The 21,169-nt window shown below is 34.9% G+C and overlaps 1 protein-coding gene and 1 pseudogene across 4 annotated transcripts in view; both read left to right on the top strand.

Moving 5' to 3' along the window:
• CCDC138 (coiled-coil domain containing 138) overlaps positions 1-21,169 on the top strand; it is a 73,240-nt gene that overhangs the window by 19,559 nt on the left and 32,512 nt on the right. For 2 of the 3 annotated variants that reach the window (XM_081068748.1, XM_081068749.1), the window contains exons 8-11: positions 2,150-2,227; positions 2,341-2,448; positions 6,851-7,015; positions 12,906-13,022. In XM_081068748.1, coding sequence (XP_080924874.1) covers positions 2,150-2,227; positions 2,341-2,448; positions 6,851-7,015; positions 12,906-13,022 — 468 coding nt within the window. The remainder of the gene's footprint in view (positions 1-2,149; positions 2,228-2,340; positions 2,449-6,850; positions 7,016-12,905; positions 13,023-21,169) is intronic. The other variant, XM_081068750.1, reaches the window with a different exon arrangement.
• LOC308505716 (deoxyuridine 5'-triphosphate nucleotidohydrolase-like) lies at positions 3,565-4,786 on the top strand (annotated as a pseudogene). Its single transcript has 2 exons — positions 3,565-3,613; positions 4,090-4,786. The product of its transcript is annotated as a deoxyuridine 5'-triphosphate nucleotidohydrolase-like (transcript).

Here is a 21,169-nt window from a genome sequence, read left to right on the forward strand (position 1 = left end):
GAGCGAATAGGAAATGACTTTAAAATGATGATTAATATGTTCAAGAAAGTAGAAAAAATTGAGAATTTCGTTAGACAATTAGAATCTATAAGGGAATTAAATTGAAATTCTAAAAATGAAAACTACAATAATTGATTTTCAAATCTTCAATAAATGGTTTTAACAGCAGATGAGACACAGCAGAGGACAGGGTTAGTGAATTGTTAGTTTTATGAAAAGTCTTGAAATGAAAAGATCAAGTGGAAAAAGAATAGAAAATCCTTGTCTCTTCAGCTTGGCAAAACTTAATGGTAAACTACTACTACTACTACTACTACTACTACTACTACTACTACTGAAGCAAATTTATATCTAAAGCAAATTTATATCTAAAGCAAATTTATATCCAGTGCTATCATAAATTACTATGTGAGTCACAGAAATAATTTAGCTTTTTATTTAGCAATTTCAAATATAATATTCATCATGCCAGATGTTGGCAAACTATGGTCTGTGGGCCAAATCCGACCTGACTACTGCCTATTTTTATAAATAAAGTCTTATTAGATGTGGAACTTTAGTTTAAAAGTTTGACGTGGGAATTCCAAAAAGATTATAATAGGGCAAAAGCATAATATGTGAAGAGATTATGGCCAAGAATTTTCTAAAACTGCTGAAAGATACCAATCCACAAATTTAAGAAATTATGTTAAGCCTAAGTAGGATAAATATTGAGGAAAACCTTACATAGGCATGCTGTTTTAAGACAGCTGAAAACTTTGGATACAGATAAAATCTTAAAAGTGGTCAGAGAAAAATAAAGACACTTTCAATGAAAGAACAATAAGACTCATGTCTGACTTTTAAAGATGAAATATCATGTACCTTAAACATAAATAGAAAAGAGAGACAAACTCCTCTTGTTGTAAGAGCCTAGAATAACCTTGAAACTAAAGCTGTCAAGAACAGTGCTAGAAAAAAAAATGCAAACCAGTCTCTTGTGAATATAAATACAGAATTTTTGAATATTAGCAAATTGAATCCAGCAATACATGAGAAAGATAATATGTACAAATAAGTGGATTTAGTTCAAGAATACAAAGATGGTTTATCACTTGAAAATTAATGCATTATCTGATAAAAGGAGAAAAATCATTATAATTTCTATTGATACAAAATTCAGCACCAACTCATGATAATTACTAGTAATAGAAGAGAGCTTCTTAATTCTGAAGTATTAGAGTATCTAAAAACACAATCCAACCCTAAATTCATACTTAATGCAAGTTATTGAAATATTTTCTCTCTGAGATCAGAACAAAATAAAGGTGCATACTGTTACTATTCCTATTGAACATTATACTGAAAGTCCTAGTCAGTGAAATAAGGGGGAAAAAAATAGAAAGTGAGGATTGGAAAGGAAGAAGTAAGAATTACCCACAGATGACATGATTATGCACCTATGTATACATAGGTCTCCAAACAAGTATACAGACAAGTTATTAGAATTAAACAATTTTAGGAGAACCTTTGGATATAAGTGCAATATACAAAAATCAACTGTATTTCTATATAATAATAAATAGTAAATATTATTTATTGAAAGATACCGTTAGGTAATAGCATCAAAAAACCTTAGCCTTCCAGGAATAAATCTAAAGAAAGATGTGTAAAACATGTATACTGAAAAGTACAAAATATTATTAAAAGAAATTAAAGAAGACCTAAATAAACTGAAGGCTTTCTTATGTTCATGAGTGGAAAGACTCAATATGGTAATGTCAGTTTTTCCCAAATTAATATATATATTTAATCCAATCCCAATAATTCATTACATTGCATACTTAATGATTTGTATACTTTTCTGTACATACATTATTATAGTTCAACAAAAATTTCAAATAAAAGACATTTCCCATTAAAACGCATACTTGTAAGATGTTAGGAGACTTAAAAAATTTTTTCATAGAATGAAATAAACTTATATACTATTAATGTTTTAGGGGCAAATGGTGTTTTTTATCCGTGATGTTTCATCATGAATGCTATTTCTGTTTTGTTACATTGCTTGGTTATGCAGACTAGATAAGATAGTAAGTTACCTGGGGAACTTTTGGTATGAAATCAGCTTAATGATTATATTGAAATATCTAACGTTTTTCTACTTTAGTTAAATGAAATAAGTGAAGAAAACAGGAAGATGGAGATTCAGGCTAAAAGAGTTCAAGCTCGTTTAGATAATTTGCAGGTAAATTGTCTGTTCTCCTCTTTTGACAAAAGTGAATTTTAAAATTATTGCCTTTGGATTTTTCTCACTTTTAATGTAATTGTTCTTTAATTCATGTATCTGTACTGTTACAGAGGAAGTTTGAGTTTATGACAATACAGAAATTGAAAGGAACTTCCCATGTTGCTCACGAAATGAAAAGTTTAAAACAAGAAAAAGTACCAGTTTCAAAAACTTACAAGGTATGATATTATTGAATATTTCTCCATTGGGAAAAGAGGAAATTTTCTTTTTGTTGTTTTAATCTTTTTATTTCGTTTAGCAAACATTCTTTTTGGTGTGAAAGGATTCACCATAATAATTCTTTTACAGAGAAATATCTCTAACATTTCAAATATGCTTTTATTTGCAAAAACAAAACAAAATATTTCAGCAGTGTTTTAGGCATAGTAATACAAATCACAGGAACTTAAGCTTAGTAACAGCTTTATTATTCATTGTGTTCTGAGATTCCACAGGCCTTCATTGTTACTTTTCTATCAAAACTGCAATCATCCCTTGGATGGGCTCCATTTGTTATTTTTTTCCTAAGAATTTTTTATTTTGAGGTATAAATTACATACAGTAACATAATGCACAGGTCCTTTAAGTGTACAGTATGATCAGCTTTGACAAATACCTATACTCATGTAACCTACAGCTAGATATAGAACATTTCCATTACCCTGGAAAGTTCCTCATGTACCTTCCCAGTTATTCCCTGTAAGAAGTAATTGTTGATCTGATTTCTATTACCATAAATTAATTTTACCTATTTTAGAACTTCATTCAGTGGCTTTGTATAGTATGTACTCATTTGTGTAAGGCTTATTTTGCTCATTATAATGTCGAGTGTATCAGTAGTTTGTTCCTCTGTATCACTCCTTAGTATACCATTGTATGAATGTATCACACAGTTTGTTTATCCATTCTTTTGATAGACTCCCGGACTGTTTCCAGTTTTTTTGTCTATTATGAATAAAGATGCTAGCAATATCTGTGCTCAAGGCTTTTTGTAGGCAATGTGTTTTCATTCCTCTTGGAAATATTACCAAGACTGGAAAATCTGGATCATAAGGTAGATGTATATTTAACTTGAATGAAACCGCTGAACAGATTTCTAAAGTGGTTGCACCATTTTATCCTACTAGCCATGTATAAATGTTCTGGTTGCTCCACAGTCTTGCTTCCATTTGGTGTTTTTAGTCTTTTTCATTTTGACCTCCAGTGGGCGGGCAGCGATATCTCATTGTGGGCTTTAATAATTTTGTAAATTCTGTAGTTCTTTTCACAAGTTGGGAGTGCAGTGCTGTTTAAACATGGCAGTGGCGGAACCTCAGCAGCAGAGGCAGGAGCTGCTGTTGGGCAGTGATTCCGACAGTGTTAACTGGCCGTGAAGGAGCTGTCATGGCTCAGCAGGGTCACAGTTAGCTGCAGATGGCTGTGCAGAAGCCTCTGGTCTCAGAGCTGCTGGAGCTCTTACGTCCTGTACATGGAGTGTGCCGAGGATGACATCCACCAGTAGAAGATGGAGGACCTCCACAGAAAGGACTCACATGGGTATATCGGCACAGCCAAGCCTGATGGGAACTGCTGCTCTCGAGCTTTTGGGTTCTCTTACTTGGAGGTGGTGCTGGATGTCAGCAAGGAATTTTAGTGGTTCAGGGCTGTGTCTGCCAAGAGACAAGAGGACCTGGTGTCCCAGGGCTTCCTGAGTTCACAGCTGAGGATTTCTGCAGTCCTTTTACAGACCAGATTGAACAGGTGGAGAAGCAGACCACAGTAGCTGACCTGCTGGTAGACCTGGAACTACCTGGTGGTCTATCTGTGATTGCTCACCTCAGGCCACCTGCCTTGTGAGAGCTGTTCTTCAAACACTTCATCGAGGGTGGGCGGACTGTCAAGGAGTTCTGCCAGCAGGAAGTGGAGATCATGTACAAATAGAGAGACCACACCCACATCATCACATTGGCCCAGGCCCTTACAGCTGGGAGCAGCGCAGCTGAGGACGCTCCCTCCGCTAGCCATCGCTCACAACTTAACCGAGGATGTCGCGGTGCTAAGGCCCCTGTTTTTTCCCCCAGCAAGTGGCCACGCCCTGTGGAAGAGGGTGCATACGGCTCTGCTTTGTCCGGCTCTCAGAGCCACACCACTGCCCCAACCAAGGGGTCTACGTGGGCCGCAGGCTGTGACCTGTACAGTGCCTATGATTACACAGTACCACCTATGGAGAAAATCCTTGTGAAAACCGACATTCAAACAGCTCTTCCTTCTGGGTGCTATGCAAGAGTAGCTCCACGTTCTGGATTGGCTACAGAACACTTCATAGATGTAGGAGCTGGTGTCATAGATGAAGATTACAGAGGAAATATTGGTGTTGTACTGTTTAACTTTGGCAAAGAAAAGTTTGAAGTCCAAAAGGGTGACCGAATTGCGCAGCTCATTTGTGAATGGATTTTTTATCCTGAAATAGAGGAAGTTCAAGTTTTAGATGACACTAAAAGGGGTTCAGGAGGTTTTGGTTCCACTGGAAAGAATTAAAATTTATGCAAGAATAGAAAATGAGAAAACATGCCTTTTTCTTAAAAATAAAGAATTTTTGTTTAGTGTTGTTTTGCACTTCTGTAAACTTAATATCTTCAGCTTTTAAAAATATGTGGTTCTGTTATGGTCCAAGAAAGGGTGCTCTGTTTGGATCACATACAGCTTTGCCTTCTGGTGTTTTTCTACATTTAATTGTTGTATAAATCTGCATGGTGACCTAATACAGTTTATTTTTAAATCAAATGTACATCAATTACAGATCCCCCCCCCCAAACTATTTGTTTTAATCTGAAGATTTCTTTGAGGGTAGGAAGAAGAGAATCTTTATTTTTAGTTTTTGTTTGTTTGTTTTTTAATCATTGTTTTGGTAGACCCTAGCTTGATTGGGCAGAGTATGTTTTGTGAAAGGAAATATAACTTGGGAATTTCCAGTTGTTTGTTCCTCTGAGTTTCATTCCATCGAGTAAATTGTACGGGTTGTTTCCCTCACTGAAGTGAGTTTCCCCTCACTGAAGTAGTAATAATAGGCTGTATCCAAGAAAATATGCAATTGAATCGGGATAAAATATATGTAATGATGTATGCTTAAGCCACTGGGTTTGTCCAGCCCATGTACTTTTGAGTAAATATATTTAAGCAGCATTTCACTGCCGATGTAACATCGGTGGGGCCTGATTCTGTGGATTAGTTTGATTAACATCTATTGCAACCTTCTAGGTGTGCTTTCCTTTACTGTACTTCCCAGACTCCTTTGCACCAGGGCTTTGGGTGTCGCTTAGGCTTTGTCAATCCGATGCACTAGTGTGGGACTGAGGAGGCATCTTTTTTGTGAGTGTGGGTCATACAGACAGAGTGCTTCTGGAGTGGGCAGCTCTCTAGGCTGTCCCGTTCCTGGAAGCACAGGATAGTGTTTGTTTCTTCTTTCCTTTCATTGTTTCTCTAGGCCATTTAATACCCTGCAATAGAGTAGTTTCCATCTGTGGGTCATGATTCATTAGCGAGACATGAAATCAACTCATTGGGTCATAACTGGCGTTTAAAAAAATTAAATAGGAACACAGTGGAGGACAACACATGTTAGATGGGTAAATATTGTGAAGATTATTTGAATTGCATATTTATGTATATATGTGTGTATTGGGTTATGGTATAAACTACATGCAGTTCAGTAAAATTTAAATAAATCCTTTGCTAAAAAAAAGGAATTGGAAAAAAGTGGAGCATTTGTAGTCAGGTGTTAAAGACGATTAAAATTTTTATCTAAAGATTTTATTTGAAGAAGTTTAAAAGTTACTCTTCAGAATAATATAACATTTTGTTTTCAGTCATCTGATTCTGCTTTTATAGTTTGCTGTTTGCTTAATGTTGCTTTTTATTAGTTTATTAATTTGCTTTTATATTTCTGTCTTTTCAGATTTTTAAAAATCAAATTAAGTCTAGCTTAGTTCCCTGCTTCAAGTAGATGTGTGACAAATATTGAATTAAATGGACTAAAAATGATTTGAAGGCATACTAAAATGAGTGTAACTGAATTTATAAATTTTTTTCTCCCTTTTTGGTAGACTCAGAGAACAGGATTTCCAGGAAAAAAATTTCACATCCTGTTTATAAAATGTAAAGACAGAGAAAGAAACAGCATTTTGGAAAAGAAAACATAAAGTTCCATGGTGGAAATTGTTTACCTTTTGAAACCTTTAAATTTGTTAAAATCTTTTCTTTATGGTGGTTCATGCTCTCAAGTTAAGGCCAGTTTTACTTTTCTATGTTATCACACTTTGATAAAGAATTTTTACGAACGTTCTCTGTTTTAGTAATAAGGTGTAGTACTTTCAATTTCCTTATGATGGGTTTTTCTCCCCTTCTCTGCCAGCATTTAACTTGTTCCTAATATTAATTGGAGAGTTTTTATTTGGAATTTCTTTCATTTAGAGCTTTTTAAGTAAAATTTTAGTGAAGTGCTTTAGGCAAGTTATTCTATAATCACTCACCAAATTTAAAGCTTGCCTTTGAAGTTTCATGAGGTTGTGAACTAAAATGTTTGATTTAATTTTTTACATATAGGTACCACTTAATGCACAAGTTTATGAACTTTTAACAATCTTCATGGATTGGATTTCGGATCATCACCTTAGTAAATTGAAAAGTGAAGAGTCTGGAATGGATGGTGAAAAGCCTGTACTCGGATTTGCTTCTCAGAGAAATGAGATTCAGGAGAAGTGTGTAAAGGTTTGTTTTTTTTTAATTTGAAATATATGACTTAGTAGACATGAAGATTAAAAAAGGAACGCCTATGGTATATTTTACAAGAGAAAAAATATTAAGTGTTTTTGGTAGAAAATTGACCATATCAGTCAGTAGTCAGTTCTAAAAACATTCATTTCAGACTTAATTAAAATTATTTCCTATTATATTTTTCTTAACATGGTGGGAATTTCTTTTTAAGAATAGAGGCCAGAAATTAAAAACATACCCCAAAATGGAAAAATAATTATATATTAGAGTTAGGCAAATAATCAGTGATGTGAACAATTCCTGACACACATCATTTTAGGATTCAATCCCACTAAAATAATTTTATTTTGCCTTTTGTCATGAAGGGATAAAAAGTCTTTTCAAGAGTCTTCTGATTAACAAAGAGAAATGACTGTTTTCTTAAATTACAGGCATTAATTTGGATATTGGCAGTCGTAATTTCTAGTTGGTATAAATTGTCATTAGAGATTGACAGTTATATTCCACAAGAAATACATTAAAGCTTTGAAGACTAGACATCTAAAATTGTTTGTTTGGTTTAATGTTTTCTGAAGCAATTTCATGATTATTAAATAAAGGCCAGGGTTTCATATTGGGAAATTATTTTCAGTTTTCATCCTTACCTAAAAAGTTTCTTCTAAGTGCCATTCGTGCTAGGGAGAATAATGCCCCCCAAGATGTTCATATCCTAATCCCTGGAACCTGTCAGTATGTTCTGTTACATGGAAGAAGTGAATTAAGATTGCTAATCAGTTGACCTCCAGTTAGAGATTAACCAGGATTATCTCGTGGGCCCAGCAACAGGAGTTCTTTAAAGCAGTCAAAAGAGGCAGATGAGTAGGTCAGAGACTCAACCCATGCTTGCCAGCTTTAAAGAAATGTCCATGAGCCAAGAAATGTGGATCGCTTCTAGAGCTAGGAATTACCCTTGGCTGACAGCCAGCAAGGAAATGAGGACCTCAGTCCTCCAACCAAAGGGAACCGAGTGTTGCCAAAAACCTGAGTGACCCTTCCCTACCTCCAGAGAGGAACGCAGCAGCTCTGCTGACACCTTGATTTTAGCTGGTTGAGATTCATATCAGATTTCTGACCCCCAGAACTGTAAGATAATAAATTTGTGTTCTTTAAATCAGTAAGATTATGCTAATTTGTTGTGGGAGCAATAGGAAACAAATGCGCTTTTTTTACAATTTTGTCTCTTTTAGCACCTACATCAACTACTGTGTCTATATCTTACTTCAGGAGTAGCTGCTAATTAAGAAGGCCTGTAGTATTAAAGTTTTGTGGTGAAATTTCATTTGTTAGAACTGGATGCAGTAGGCCAGTACTAGGATATTAAGGCTAGCAATTGACAATTTTAACAAATGGAATATGGATCATGTAATATTATGTTTTTATGTCAGATTAATGGCCCAAGAGGAGACTATTTAGCACATGTTTGTCACAAGATTCTTTTTCTCATTCTTCAGTATAGTCATTTATTGACTTTTTCTGGACTGACAATTTTAGTGGAACCTAGATACTTAACTGAAATTTTACTTTCAATTTACGGTTACTAATATATTAGTAAAGGTAAAAGAGTCTTAAAGCTTATGAATAGCCTTCTTAAATAAGGGAAGGATAAATAGTACCAAATTAACAAATTATTTAAGTGAATATACTTGTAGCCAACACAAACATTATGATTTTTGTTTAGGAATCTGTACAATTTTTTATTATAAAATAATGCACCCCTTTTTTTGAAACTTTCGTAACAGCATTATTGTATGAAACACTGGCCACTATATTTATTTTAAGTATATTTACTAGAATATCTCAAATATTTTCGCAAAATATTCTCTACCTTTAAAAATTTCTGATGCATGTTGTTGTATACTTTTTTACAGTTGTAACCCATTATCATTTGAGGATTGATTTAATATTTAAAAACAAAAACCATTGGGGATTAAATATGGTATGTTAGGTAGATGACCAAATTGGTATATCATATAGACTAATTTTTTTGTGTGACTCAAAAAGAGATAGGTGGAATGTTTTCCAAGAAATTGAGAAAAAAATAATTCAGTACAACCCTAAGTGGAATCTGCTGAAATGTGTTAAAAATGATGGTTGGAGTGGCCAGATGGCTCAGTTGGTTAGAGCTCGAGCTCTGAACAAGTGTTGTTGGTTCGATTTCCACATGGGCCAGTAAGTTGCGCCCTCCAAAACTAGACTGAAGACAACGAGCTGCCGCTGAGCTGCCAGCTGGGCGGCTGGATGTCTCAATTGGTTAGAACGCGAGTTCTCAGCAACAAGGTTGCCAGTTCAATTCCCTCCATGGGATGGTGGGCTGCGCCCCCTGTAACTAAGACTGAAAACGGTGACTGGACCTGGAGCTGAGCAGCGCCCTCCACAACTAGATTGAAGGACAGTGACTTGGAGCTGATGGGCCCTGGCGAAACAGTGTTCCCCAATATTCCCCAATTAAAAAAAAGGAAAAAGAAAAAATGATGGTTGAAAAAAATATAGAAGATTGACATCATCAAGATGGCAGACTAGGAAATTCCAGGCCCTCATTCCCCAATGAAGACACTGAGTTAACAACAATATACAAACCAGAACCTGTTTGTAAGAATTCTAGAGACTAGTTGAAAAGCTATGGCACTCAGGCCAACACATAACTAGGAAGAAACTCCATCAAAAGTGATAGGAAAATTTCTGGCATTTGGATGCCCCTAACTTTTCCAGTGTAGCACAGTGCACTCAGGAGAAAACATTCCTATATCATAGCTCCTTCCGTGGGACAAAAACAAGAGTGGACTGTGCATCCAACATTTTAGCTTGTTGGGCTGGTTGCAGGGCTGGTTGCAGGACTGATTTCTGTTTTACCTGATTCAGGGTGCTGTTAGGAACAGTGGCATAGTTTGGAAACCTCAGAAAATAGACATGAGTGTTGTAGTACATTAGAGTTGCATAGAACTATACCTCCACAGGCAGATGCCAGGGGAAGAAAGAGGTTGGACTCCTGAGAAGAAACAGATAAGCCACATTGGAAATTAAGATAGTTAAAAACACAGATCACCAGAAAAGTTTAGAAAGACTAGCTGGGCTGATTGGTGCAGGTCTTCCCCTGCAAAAAGTCAGTCGTAAAGACTGGGAGAGGTGGTGTTGTTTTTCAGATGCCCAAATCAGAAAAATCACCAGACATACAAAGAAAAAGGGACAAATGGCTCAATCAAAGTAACAAAACAAAGCTCCAGTATTGAGCCATAAAGAAATGCAGATCTCTGAACTTCCAGACAAAGAATTTAAAAACTCTTAATGGAGCTCAATGAGCTAAAAGGGAACACAAATAGGCAACTAAGCAAAATCAGGAAAACAATGCATGAGAAAATTGAAAATGACAACAAAAAGATAGAAATTATAAGAAAGAACCAAACAAATTTTGGAGCTGAAGAATACAGTAATTGAACTGAAAAATTCATTAGAGAGGCTCAGTAGCAGACTTGATCAGGCAGAAGAAAGAATTAACAAAGGTGAAGCAGGTTATTTGAAGTTATCAAGCCAGAAGAGCAAAAAGAAAAAAGAATGAAGAGAGGTGAAGAGAGCTTAAGGGAACTTAGGGGACATTGTCAAGTGGACTGAGTCGACTGATGTATGTACTATAGGAGACCCAGAAAGAGAAGAGATAGAAAAGGGCAGAGAAATTATTTGAATAAATAACAGCTGAAGACTTCCCAAGTCTGAGGAAATAAATGAACATACAAATTTAAGAAGCCCAACAACTTCACACTAGGATAAACATAAAAAGACTCACTCAGAGACACATTATAATCAAACCATCAAGAGTCAAAGACAGAACCTTGCAATCAGCAAGAGAAAAGCCACTCTTCACATACAAATGTGCTTTTATAAGAATATCCAGATTTCTCAGCAGAAACTTTGCAGGCCTGAAGGCACTAGGATGATATATACAAAGTGCTGAAAGAGAAAACCACCCATCAAGTATATAATATCTGGCAAAACTGTCCTTCAAAAATGGAGACAGTAAGACTTTCCCAGAGAAACAAAAGTTCCAGAGTTCATTACTATTAGACCCACAATACAAGAAATGCTGAAGGGAATCCTTCAAGTTGAAATGACAGGCCACTAGACATCAACATGAAGTTACATGAAAATATAAAGTTCTCCAGAAAAGGGAACTGTATGGACAAATACAGTAACCTAAATTGTAATTTTGGTTCTTAAGTCTACTTTTAATTCTTGCATAGAATTTAAACAAAAATATAAAAAATAACTATAAATCTATGTTAATGGGTTATGCAATATGTAATGATGTAATTTGTGACATCAATAGTATAAGGGATGGGGGAGCTCTAAAGGAGTAGAGATTTAGTAAGTGACTGAAGTTTACTTTTTACCACTTTAAAATAGATCGTTTTGACTTTAAGATATTTTGTTTATTATTGTAATTGCATTAGTAACCTCAAAGAAAATAGTGTACAAAAATGAAATTAGAAGCAAATTAAAGCATGTCACTACAAAATAAGCAATGAAATACAAAGGAAGCAGTAAGCAAAGAAAGGGACAAAACTGTAAGACATACAGACCAAAACTAATAAAATGGTGATATTAAGTCATTCCCTATTAGTAATTACTTTAAATGTACATAGATTAAACCCCCCAATCAAACGGCATAAGATTGGCTGAATTGATTTTTTTAAAAACTAGCAGTGAACTATTTGCTGTCTACAAGAGACTCACTATAGATCTAAGGACGTGCATAGGCTGAAAGTAAAAGGGATAGAAAAAGCTTCTGCTGAACCCCGCACTGAATTTCTTTGGGGGCTCTTTGATTTCTTTTCTTGCAGTTTCCTTTGCTCTTGCCTCTTGTTCAGCTATGTATTCTTTGTTCCAGTTCCAACTCCTCATTAGTCAGTTCCTCAGGAACAACCTCTAGGAGCTCCTCGGTGCTGTCCGCATCCACACCCAGGCTCAAGTTGTTTCATCTCACCCACAACCCTGTGGATGTTGCAGCCTTTGTGCCACAGCTTTATGATGGCTGCAACGTCACTAGGTGACAGGGATTTTTCAGCTCTGCGAGTGTTAATAGTCTTATGGGACCACCATTTTATCTGTAGTCCATCATTGACGGAAGTGTCTCTATGCTGCACATGACTGTATTTAAAATTTTAAATACATATTTCCATATTGTGTTACATATAGTTTTTTTCACATAAAAGTTCTTAGTTTGTTAATCCTCTCATGAAAAATCTGCATAATCACCACAGATAAAGTCCCTGACGAATCTTGACTCCAGCTTTTTGCCAGCACCAACATTGGCCTTTGCAGTCCCCCTGACTTTCTTTATTCTGTTCTTGTGTTCCTTTCACTGCTTTTGTGAGGTCTTTTGCTTCTCACACAGCCCATGTCGTGCAAGTCTATATTTAGGTTAATTTTTCTTTGAACCCAAGGAATCATAAATTTTGCCAAAGCCAGTGGTCTTGCCACCACCAAAATGGGTTCAGAATCCAAATGCAAAGATGATATCTGATGAGATCTTGTACATTGTAGCTAGTGTTCCCCAAATTTCTGTCTTAGGTACTGTTGCCTTCACAGAGTGAAGGACATTGGTGATCATTTGTTTCTTTGAAGTGGTCTGTTGGTCATGAACTTCCTGGTCCACATAGTTACTGTGTCATTCACGATGGTAGCCCTCAAGCAGCCAGGGAAGAAAAGTGCATATTGTTTTAAAGTGGTGATATTTTTGTTAGAGAACTTTTTTTTTTCTTTTGGAAAAAGATGATATTTGGGAAATTGTGGTAATTGAGTTCAGATAACTAAAAATACTGTGCATTTATATTTTCCATCATTTCATCTTTAGCTTTTACCTATGATGACAGAGCAGCTACAGTGGATGCCATTTGTGAATGCCAAATTTCATGAGCCTTTTGTAAAATTTATGTATTGGTCTCTACGGCAGCTAGATGCTGGAACACAGGTAATAAATTAATAGGAGTCTCTCTTCAACTGTTGATCTTATTTGGTATTATTTCTTTAGATCTTGTTCTTTCACAGTTTTTTGCATGTGTTCTGTTTATATTTCAGGACTTTGCCTTGCTTCCTTTGCTTTATTCACTGCTGTCTCTTCTTTCTCCTTTCATATATCTTATTTCTCAGGTCTGTAGATGTGATTCAATATATGACATTGTTTTTTGAGTTTTAGAATTGTATAAATAAGGAGTTGTTAAAACAAACTGTTGTCCCTCCATTGTTTAATTCATAAATTTTCATGTTGTACTGAAGGTAATTCAAATTAAGTGTTTCTTATGCTTATGCCAATAAATACACAATGGCTAAATGGAACAATAATTATTAGGATAACCTAATCAAAGAAGAAAAATTATTCCAGCATTTTATAAAATAAATGGTATGTTACCTTCTCACGTAAGGGTCATTTAGTTCAAATTATGACAAGTATGTGTAATCATTTATGCTATGAATTGTAGGTTTGTAAAAAACAAAATTTCCCCCAGTTCTATTGATAAATGCTGTTATAGCTTTAATTTGGTTAGAAAAGAACAAATTTGTGCTCAGGTAGTTTAAATCTTGGTCCCATGGAACTTAGGAAGCACACAGTTAAACCTCTGGGTGCAGTACCGATTAAGTAGCATTAACCATCAGTGACTGGGTAGTATGACAACTGAGGTTAAGGAAAAACATCTTTCCTGAGTTGATGTCCTCCTAAATGTTTTGCCTCTATGGTGCATATGGGTAAGTACGTGATTATTTGTGTGAGTGTGTATGCATATACCAAACAAAGGCTTATAAATTATATAGTCTGTTTCTTTTTATAGTCTATTTGATTTTGCTATTTGTATAATGGTTTCTGAAAATGCTTAGCTGAATGTTTGCTTTCAGCAACAAAGAGGTTAGACTCACAAAGTTGAGTGACACTTGGTTTTATCTTCCTTCCAAACATTCTCATTTTCCTTCAGATAATTTATAGTTTATTTTTGTTGTCTTCAAATATGTATTCAGCATCCTCCTCAGGACTGTGAGCCTACATCTACTTTTTCTAGTGGAAATTAGCATTCTAGCCACTCTAGCATTCACTTACTCAACATTTATTGATGGAGATCCCGAGTATTTTAGTTTTTAACAATTGTCTAATTGCATGTACTTTTTAAAAAAATTTAGCTTTTTGTTTGAGAGAATTGTAGACTCACTTATAGTCATAAGAAATAATAGATCACTTGTATCCTTCACCCAGTTTCTCCCAGTGGTAATATCTTGAAAAACTAGTATAATATTACAGCCACGATGTTGCCATTGATATAGTCAAGTTAACAGAACAGTTCCATCACCATAAAGATTCCTAATTTTTTTTAATATGAAGACTTCATTTGTTAGAGCAGGTTTAGGTTCACGACAAAATTGAGCTCATAGATTTCCTGCACACTCGCTGCCTCCCCCACTACAACATCCAGCGTCAAAGGAGAACATTTTTTACAATCTATGAACCTACATTGACACATCATTATCACCCCAAATTCATAGTTTACATTGGGGTTCACTCTTGGTGTTTTATACTCTGTGGGTTTTGACAAATATGTAATGGCACGTAACCACCATTATAGTATTATACAGAATAATTTGATACTAAAAGTTTGCCCTCAAAATCCTCTGTGCTCTGCCTATTCATGCCTTCCTCACACCTTGGAAACCACTCCTTTTACTGTCTTCGTAGCTTTGCCTTTTACAGAATGTCACGTAGTTGGAATCATAGAGTATATAGCCTTTTCAGATTGGCTTCTTTCACTTAGCAATAACATGTCATTTTTCAATATACGTAGTTTGTTTATCCATTCACCTACTGAAGGACATCTACTGTCCTTCTCCTACTGAAGGACATCTTGTTTGCTTTGGCAATCAAGTTTTGGCAAGTTTGAATAAAGATGCTGTAAATATCCATGGGCAGGTTTTTGGGTGGACATGTTTTCAGCTCCTTCGGGTAAATACCAAGGAGCACATTTGTTGGATGGTATGGTAAGAGTATGTTTAGTTTTTTAAGAACTGCAAACTGCCTTCTGAAGTGGCTGTGCCATTGTGCATTTCCAGCAGAAATGACTGAGAGTTTCTGTTGCTTCACATCCTTATCAACATTTGGTGTTGTCAGTATTTGGGTTTGGGCCATTCTAATTGGTGTGTAGTGGTAGCTCATTGTCATTTTAATATACATTTAATATACATTGTTATTTTAATTCCCTAATGACATGTACTGTTGTGCATCCTTTCATATGCACAGCAGATGGCTTATTTGCCACCTGTATATTTTCTTTGGTGAGGTGTCCAGGTCCTTTGCCTATTTTTTAATTGGGTTGTTTGTCTTCTTATTGTTGAATTTTTGTAATTCTTTATACATTTTGGATAACAATCATTTATCAGATATGTCTTTTGCAAATATTTTCTCCTCCAATCTATGGTTTATCTTCTCATTCTCTTGACAGTGCCTTTCATAGAGCAGAAGTTTTTAATTTTAATGAAGTCCAACTTATCAGTTATTTTTCATGGATCATGCCTTTGGTGTTGTAGCTAAAAAGTGATCACCGTACCCAAGGTATGGTTTTATATTTATGGAGAATTGACCCTTTTGTCCTTATGTGGTTCCCCTCTTCCCTGGTAATTTTCCTTGCTCTGAAGTCTGTTTTGTCTGAAATTAATACAGTGATTCCAGCTCTCCTTTGATTAGTGTTAGCATGGTATATCTTTCTATTTACTTTCAATCTGTATGCGTCTTTATATTTAAAGTGAGTTTCTTACAGACAGTATATACTGGGTCTTGTATTTTGATTCACTCTTACAGTCTCTCTTAATTGGTATATCTTGACTATTGTTATTTACAGTGATTTAATATCATTGGATTATTGATATCTACCATAGTGGTTAACTGTTTTGTATTCACTGACATTATTCTTTGATCCTGTTTGGTTCTTCCACTCTTTGCTTGCCTTTTATGGTTTTAATTGGACAGTTTATATAATTGTACTTTCCGTCCTTTCTTTGCATATCAGTTGTACTTCTTTTTTTACAGTTTTAGTAGTTAACCTAGAGTTTTCACAATACCTTTACCACTAATCTGAGTCCACTTTCAAATTTCACTCTACAGCTTTACATATAGTGTGATTATTTTGTGATAACAAAATATTTGTAATTCCTTTCTCCTCTCCCTCATTTCCTTGTATTATTGCTGCCATCATTTCACTCATATATAGGCATACATAAGCATTTATATGTATATATACACACACATAATTGAATACATTGTTGCTTTTATTTTCAACAAACTGTTATCTCTTAGATCAATTAATAAGAAAAATAAAAGTTTTTAATTTAGCTGTATTTATTCCTTCTCTAATGCCCTTTATGTACATCTGAGTTTCTAAGCTATATAATAATTTTCCTTCTCTGTAAATAATTTTTATAAACATTTCTTGCAAGGCAGGTCTAGGTAATAAATTCCCTCAATTTTTGTTGGTCTATGAAAACATTCCTCTTTAATTTTTGACAGATAATTTCACAGTATATAGAATTCTAGGTTATTGGGATTTTTTTCTCTCTCAGCACTTTAAATATTCATTCTGTTTTCTTCATGTTACAGGCTTTTGAGAAGTTGGGTGCAGTGCTTATCTTTGCTCTTTTATATGTAAGCTGTTTTTTCCTCTGGTTTCTAGCAGGATTTTTTTCTTCATATTTTATTTTTTGTAGTTTGAATATGATATGCCTTAGTGTAGGGTACTGAAGGGTTTTTTGCTATGAGGTGTGATAAAAAAATACAGTGAATGCTGCTGCCGAATGACATCCGACAGAAAGGCAGGGATCTCAGTATGGGAAGCAGCATGTCAAACTATGGTAACAGTGTGTGACAAGTTTCAATTTGTTCAATGCAGTCAGTCAGGTGTGAGCTATGGTTGAGAGAAGGTATGCTTTAAAGTGTGCCATAAATCATAGATCACAAACAATGCATTAACATAAAATGGGCAAACAGTTTCATCCTCCATCATGACAACGCTCCGTGTCACACATCGCTTTTATTTGGCAGTATCTGTCAAATAAAAACATTACAGTGTGTCCTCATCCACCTATTCCCCGGCTGGCACTGTGCGACTTCTGGCTCTTCCCCAAAGTCAAAATGACCGTGAAAGGTAAATGTTTTGAATCAGTTCAAGACATCAAAGCAGCCATGACAGTGCAACTAAAGACACTCATAAAAGAGGACTTCCAGAACTGCCTCAGAAAGTGGGAAGAATGATGGGATAAGTGTGTTCGAAATGAGAAGTATTTTGAAGGGAATTAATGGCCATGAGACTTTTACTGTAATAAATTTTTAATTTAAATATTCACTGTATTTTTTTTTATCACACCTTGATATTTATCCTCCATGGTATTCTCTGAGCTTCTTGGTTCTGTGGTTTTGTTTCTAACAGAATTGGGGAGAAATTCTCTGTCATTGCTTCAAATATTTCTTCTGTTCCTGTCTCTCTTTTCCCATAGTCCCATTACTTATATGTTAGTTACTCCTTTTATAATTATTCCATAATTTTTGGATGTTCAGGTTAATTTTTTTTCCAGTCTGTTCTCTTTGCTTTTCAGTTTTGAAGTTTCTATTGACATATAATCATGCATAGAGATTATTTCTTCAACCATGTCCAATCTACTAATGAGCTCATTATAGGCATTCTTTTTTTAAATTGTTTTTGATTGATAGTATTTCTTTTGATTCTTTCTTAGAATTTACATCTTTCCGGTTATAGTACTCATCTGTTTTATGTTGTCTACTTTTTTCATTAGAGCTCTTAGCATATGAATCATCATTGTTTTAAATTCCAAGTCTTACTCGTCCATTATTCCTGCCATATTTGAGTCTGATTCTGATGCTTGCTCTGTCTTTTCATGTTGTGTATTTTTGTCTTTCTATGTGGACATGATATACAGTGTGAAAGGAACTGATGCAAATAGTCCTTTAGTAATTTGGTGGTAGGATGTGTGGGAAGGGGAAGTGTTCGATAGTCGTATGATTAAGTCTCAGTCTTTTAGTGAGCTTGTGTCTCTGTGTTGTGAACTTCACAAGTGCTTCTCAGTTTTTTTCCCCCTAAGGTGGGACCGGACTGCCAGAGTTTGCTGGAGTTGGCTATTTCCCCTCTACCAGGTGGAAAGCTAGAGCAGGCTAGAATTTGGTATTTCCCGTCCCCTAGATGGTTTAGACTGCAATAGATTAGGCTCTGGTAAAATAGTTTCTCTTAGAACAAATCCTGTTAAGAACAACAAACTGTTGTGGTATATTTCAAAATGGTTACTTTTTCCCTCCCTCTATTTGAAGCTTGAGGGGATTTTTCTTCAGTTTTCAGTGTAAGAAGTTGTTAGAGCTCCTGGAGCTAAAGCTAACAAAATTTGGGAACTCCCCTATGACTGGCTCTGACCAGCGTTTTTAACTCTCGGACTTGTTCATATTGGGCCTCCAGCAATTTGCAGCTGCAGTTCAGAATTTCCTACCCTGGTACCAGTTCCCCCAGAAGTTTTAGCTCATGGGTTTCTGCTCTAGCATATTACACATCTCCGTGTTTGTCCTTACAAATTTTGGGGTGGTGGTTTGCTCTGTGATATCACTTCTTTGTTGGGTTTAAGAAAGGTTGTCAGTTTTTTAGTTCACCTTTTGGGGTGGTGGTTTGCTCTGTGATATCACTTCTTTGTTGGGTTTAAGAAAGGTTGTCAGTTTTTTAGTTCACCTTTTTACTTGTTCGAACGGAATGACAACTTCCAAGCTGCTTACATCCTGACCATTAAACAGAAGTTCTCATGTTCCCCTTTTATAGCCAAACCCACTTTCCTCTTGCCTTGCCCTCTTTAACCCCTTCAACCTCTACTTCCATTTCTGTAATTTTATCATTTTGTGCAAGTTTTATTAATGTAATTAGACAATATGCAATCCTTTGTGATTGGCTGTTTTTCACTTAGCATAATTCTCTGGAGATTCACTTAGATTGTAGTTCATTCCTTTTTATTGATGAGTAGTATTCCATGATACAAATGGACCACATTTTGTTTAACCATTCATTGGTTAAAAGAAGCCATTTTTGGCTGTTACTGATGCCGTAAACATTCGTGTGCAGGTTTTTGTATAAAATTAAGTTTTTATGTTGGGGGATAAATGCCCAAGGGTACAGTTGTTGTGTAGTAACGGATTAATTTTTGACGACACTGCCAGACTTTCAGAGTTTTACATTCTCATCAGCAATATGAGTGATCTAGTTTTCCATGTCATCGCCATTTAGTATTTTCACTATTTTTTACTTTTGCCATTCTGATAAGTGTGTATTGTTTTCTCATTTTTAATTTTGCATTTCACTAATGGCTAATCACATCTTTTCATATGTTTGCTTTCCATTTGCATATCCCCTTCTTCAGTGAAATGTCTGTTCATGTCTTTTGTCCTTTCTCTAATTAGAATGCTTGTTTTCTGTTCTTGAGTTTTGAGAGTTCTTTATATATTTTATCTACTAGTCTTTTGTTGGATATGTGGTTTGGCAATATCTTCTTCTCTGTAGCTTATCTTTTCTTCCTCTTAATGGGTTCTTTTGCAGAGCTTTTAATTTTAATGAAGTCCAGTTAATCAGTTTTGTGGATCATACTTTTGTGGATCATACTTTTGGTGTGAAGTGTAAAGAATTATTTGCCTAACCCTAGATTGTAAACATTTTGTCCTATTTTTTTCTTAAAGTTTCATTTTTTTTGCATTTCACATTTAAGTTCGTAGTATAATTTGAGTTAATTTCGTGTAAGGTGTGAGACTTAGATCAACATTCTTTGTCTATTAGTGTTTAATTGCTGCAGCACTATTTATTGAAAAAATTTTTCCTTCCTCCGTTTGTACTGTTGCCAGTTGGGAATAATTATTTAGGTCTCTTTCTGGAGTCTCTATTATGTTCCATATATTTTTGTGTCTGTTCCTTTGTCAATACCACACTGTTGATTCCTGTAGCTTTATAATATATTTTGAAATTCGGTAGACTGATTCTTCCAATTTTATAGTTTTTTTTCCCCAAATATGTTTTAACTATTCTAGTTCCTTTGCCTTTTCAAATAAATTTTAGAGTAATTTTTTTAATCGACAAAATAACTTGCTGGAATTTTGAAATAATTACATCAAACTTGTATATAAATTTGAGAAAAATTGACATTATTACTGTGTTGAGTCTTCCAGTTCAGGAACCCAATATGTTGTTTCTACATTTATTTAGAAATTTGATTTCTTTTATCCAAGTAATTTAGTTTTCATAAAATTTTTGTGCATGTTTTGTTAGATTGTCAACTAAATGATGTTTATGAGTGATTGGGATTGGTATTGTCTTTTTAATTTTGGTATTCATGGGTTCATTTATAGTATAGAGAGATTTAAATGATATTTCTGTTTATTCTGTGTCTTGTCACTTTGATCTTATTAGTTCTTGGAGTTTTCTTAAAGATGCTTGGGATTTTCTATGTAGACAATCATATATCTGCAAATAAGAACATTTAGTTTTCCCTTTTTTGACATGTATTACTTTAATTTCTCTTACTACATGACCTAGAATTTCTAGCATTATTGTGAATATGAATGATGGTAAATGGACGTCATTGCCTTATTCTTGATCTTAGGGAGGAAATATTCAGTTCTTCACTATTAAGTATAATATTAACTATCATTTTTAGGTGCTTTTTATCAAGCTTAATTAGTTCCTATCTATTCCTATTATTCTGAGTTTTTATCATGAATGAGTGTTGATATTTTTCCTATACTTTTCCTGTATTTATATGATTATGGGCTTTTTTTCTTCTTTAACCTGATAATATGGTAGATTATATTGATTGACTTTGAAATACTGAACCAACTATGCATTCCCGAAATAAACCTCACTTGGCTCTGGTGTATAGTTCTTTTTATATTTTCTGAATTCTGTTTGCTAACATTATTTTAAGGAGTTTTGTATTTATTTTGTTAGGGATATTGGTCTGTAGTTTTCTGTATGTAATTCATATAGGTGATTTATAGTAGTTTGGGCTTTCCAAGGAATTGAACCATTTTGTCTAAGCTGTCAAATATATATGTGT

The sequence above is a fragment of the Rhinolophus hipposideros genome, assembly GCF_964194185.1.
Source record: "Rhinolophus hipposideros genome assembly, chromosome: 12".
NCBI classification, from domain to species: domain Eukaryota; kingdom Metazoa; phylum Chordata; class Mammalia; order Chiroptera; family Rhinolophidae; genus Rhinolophus; species Rhinolophus hipposideros.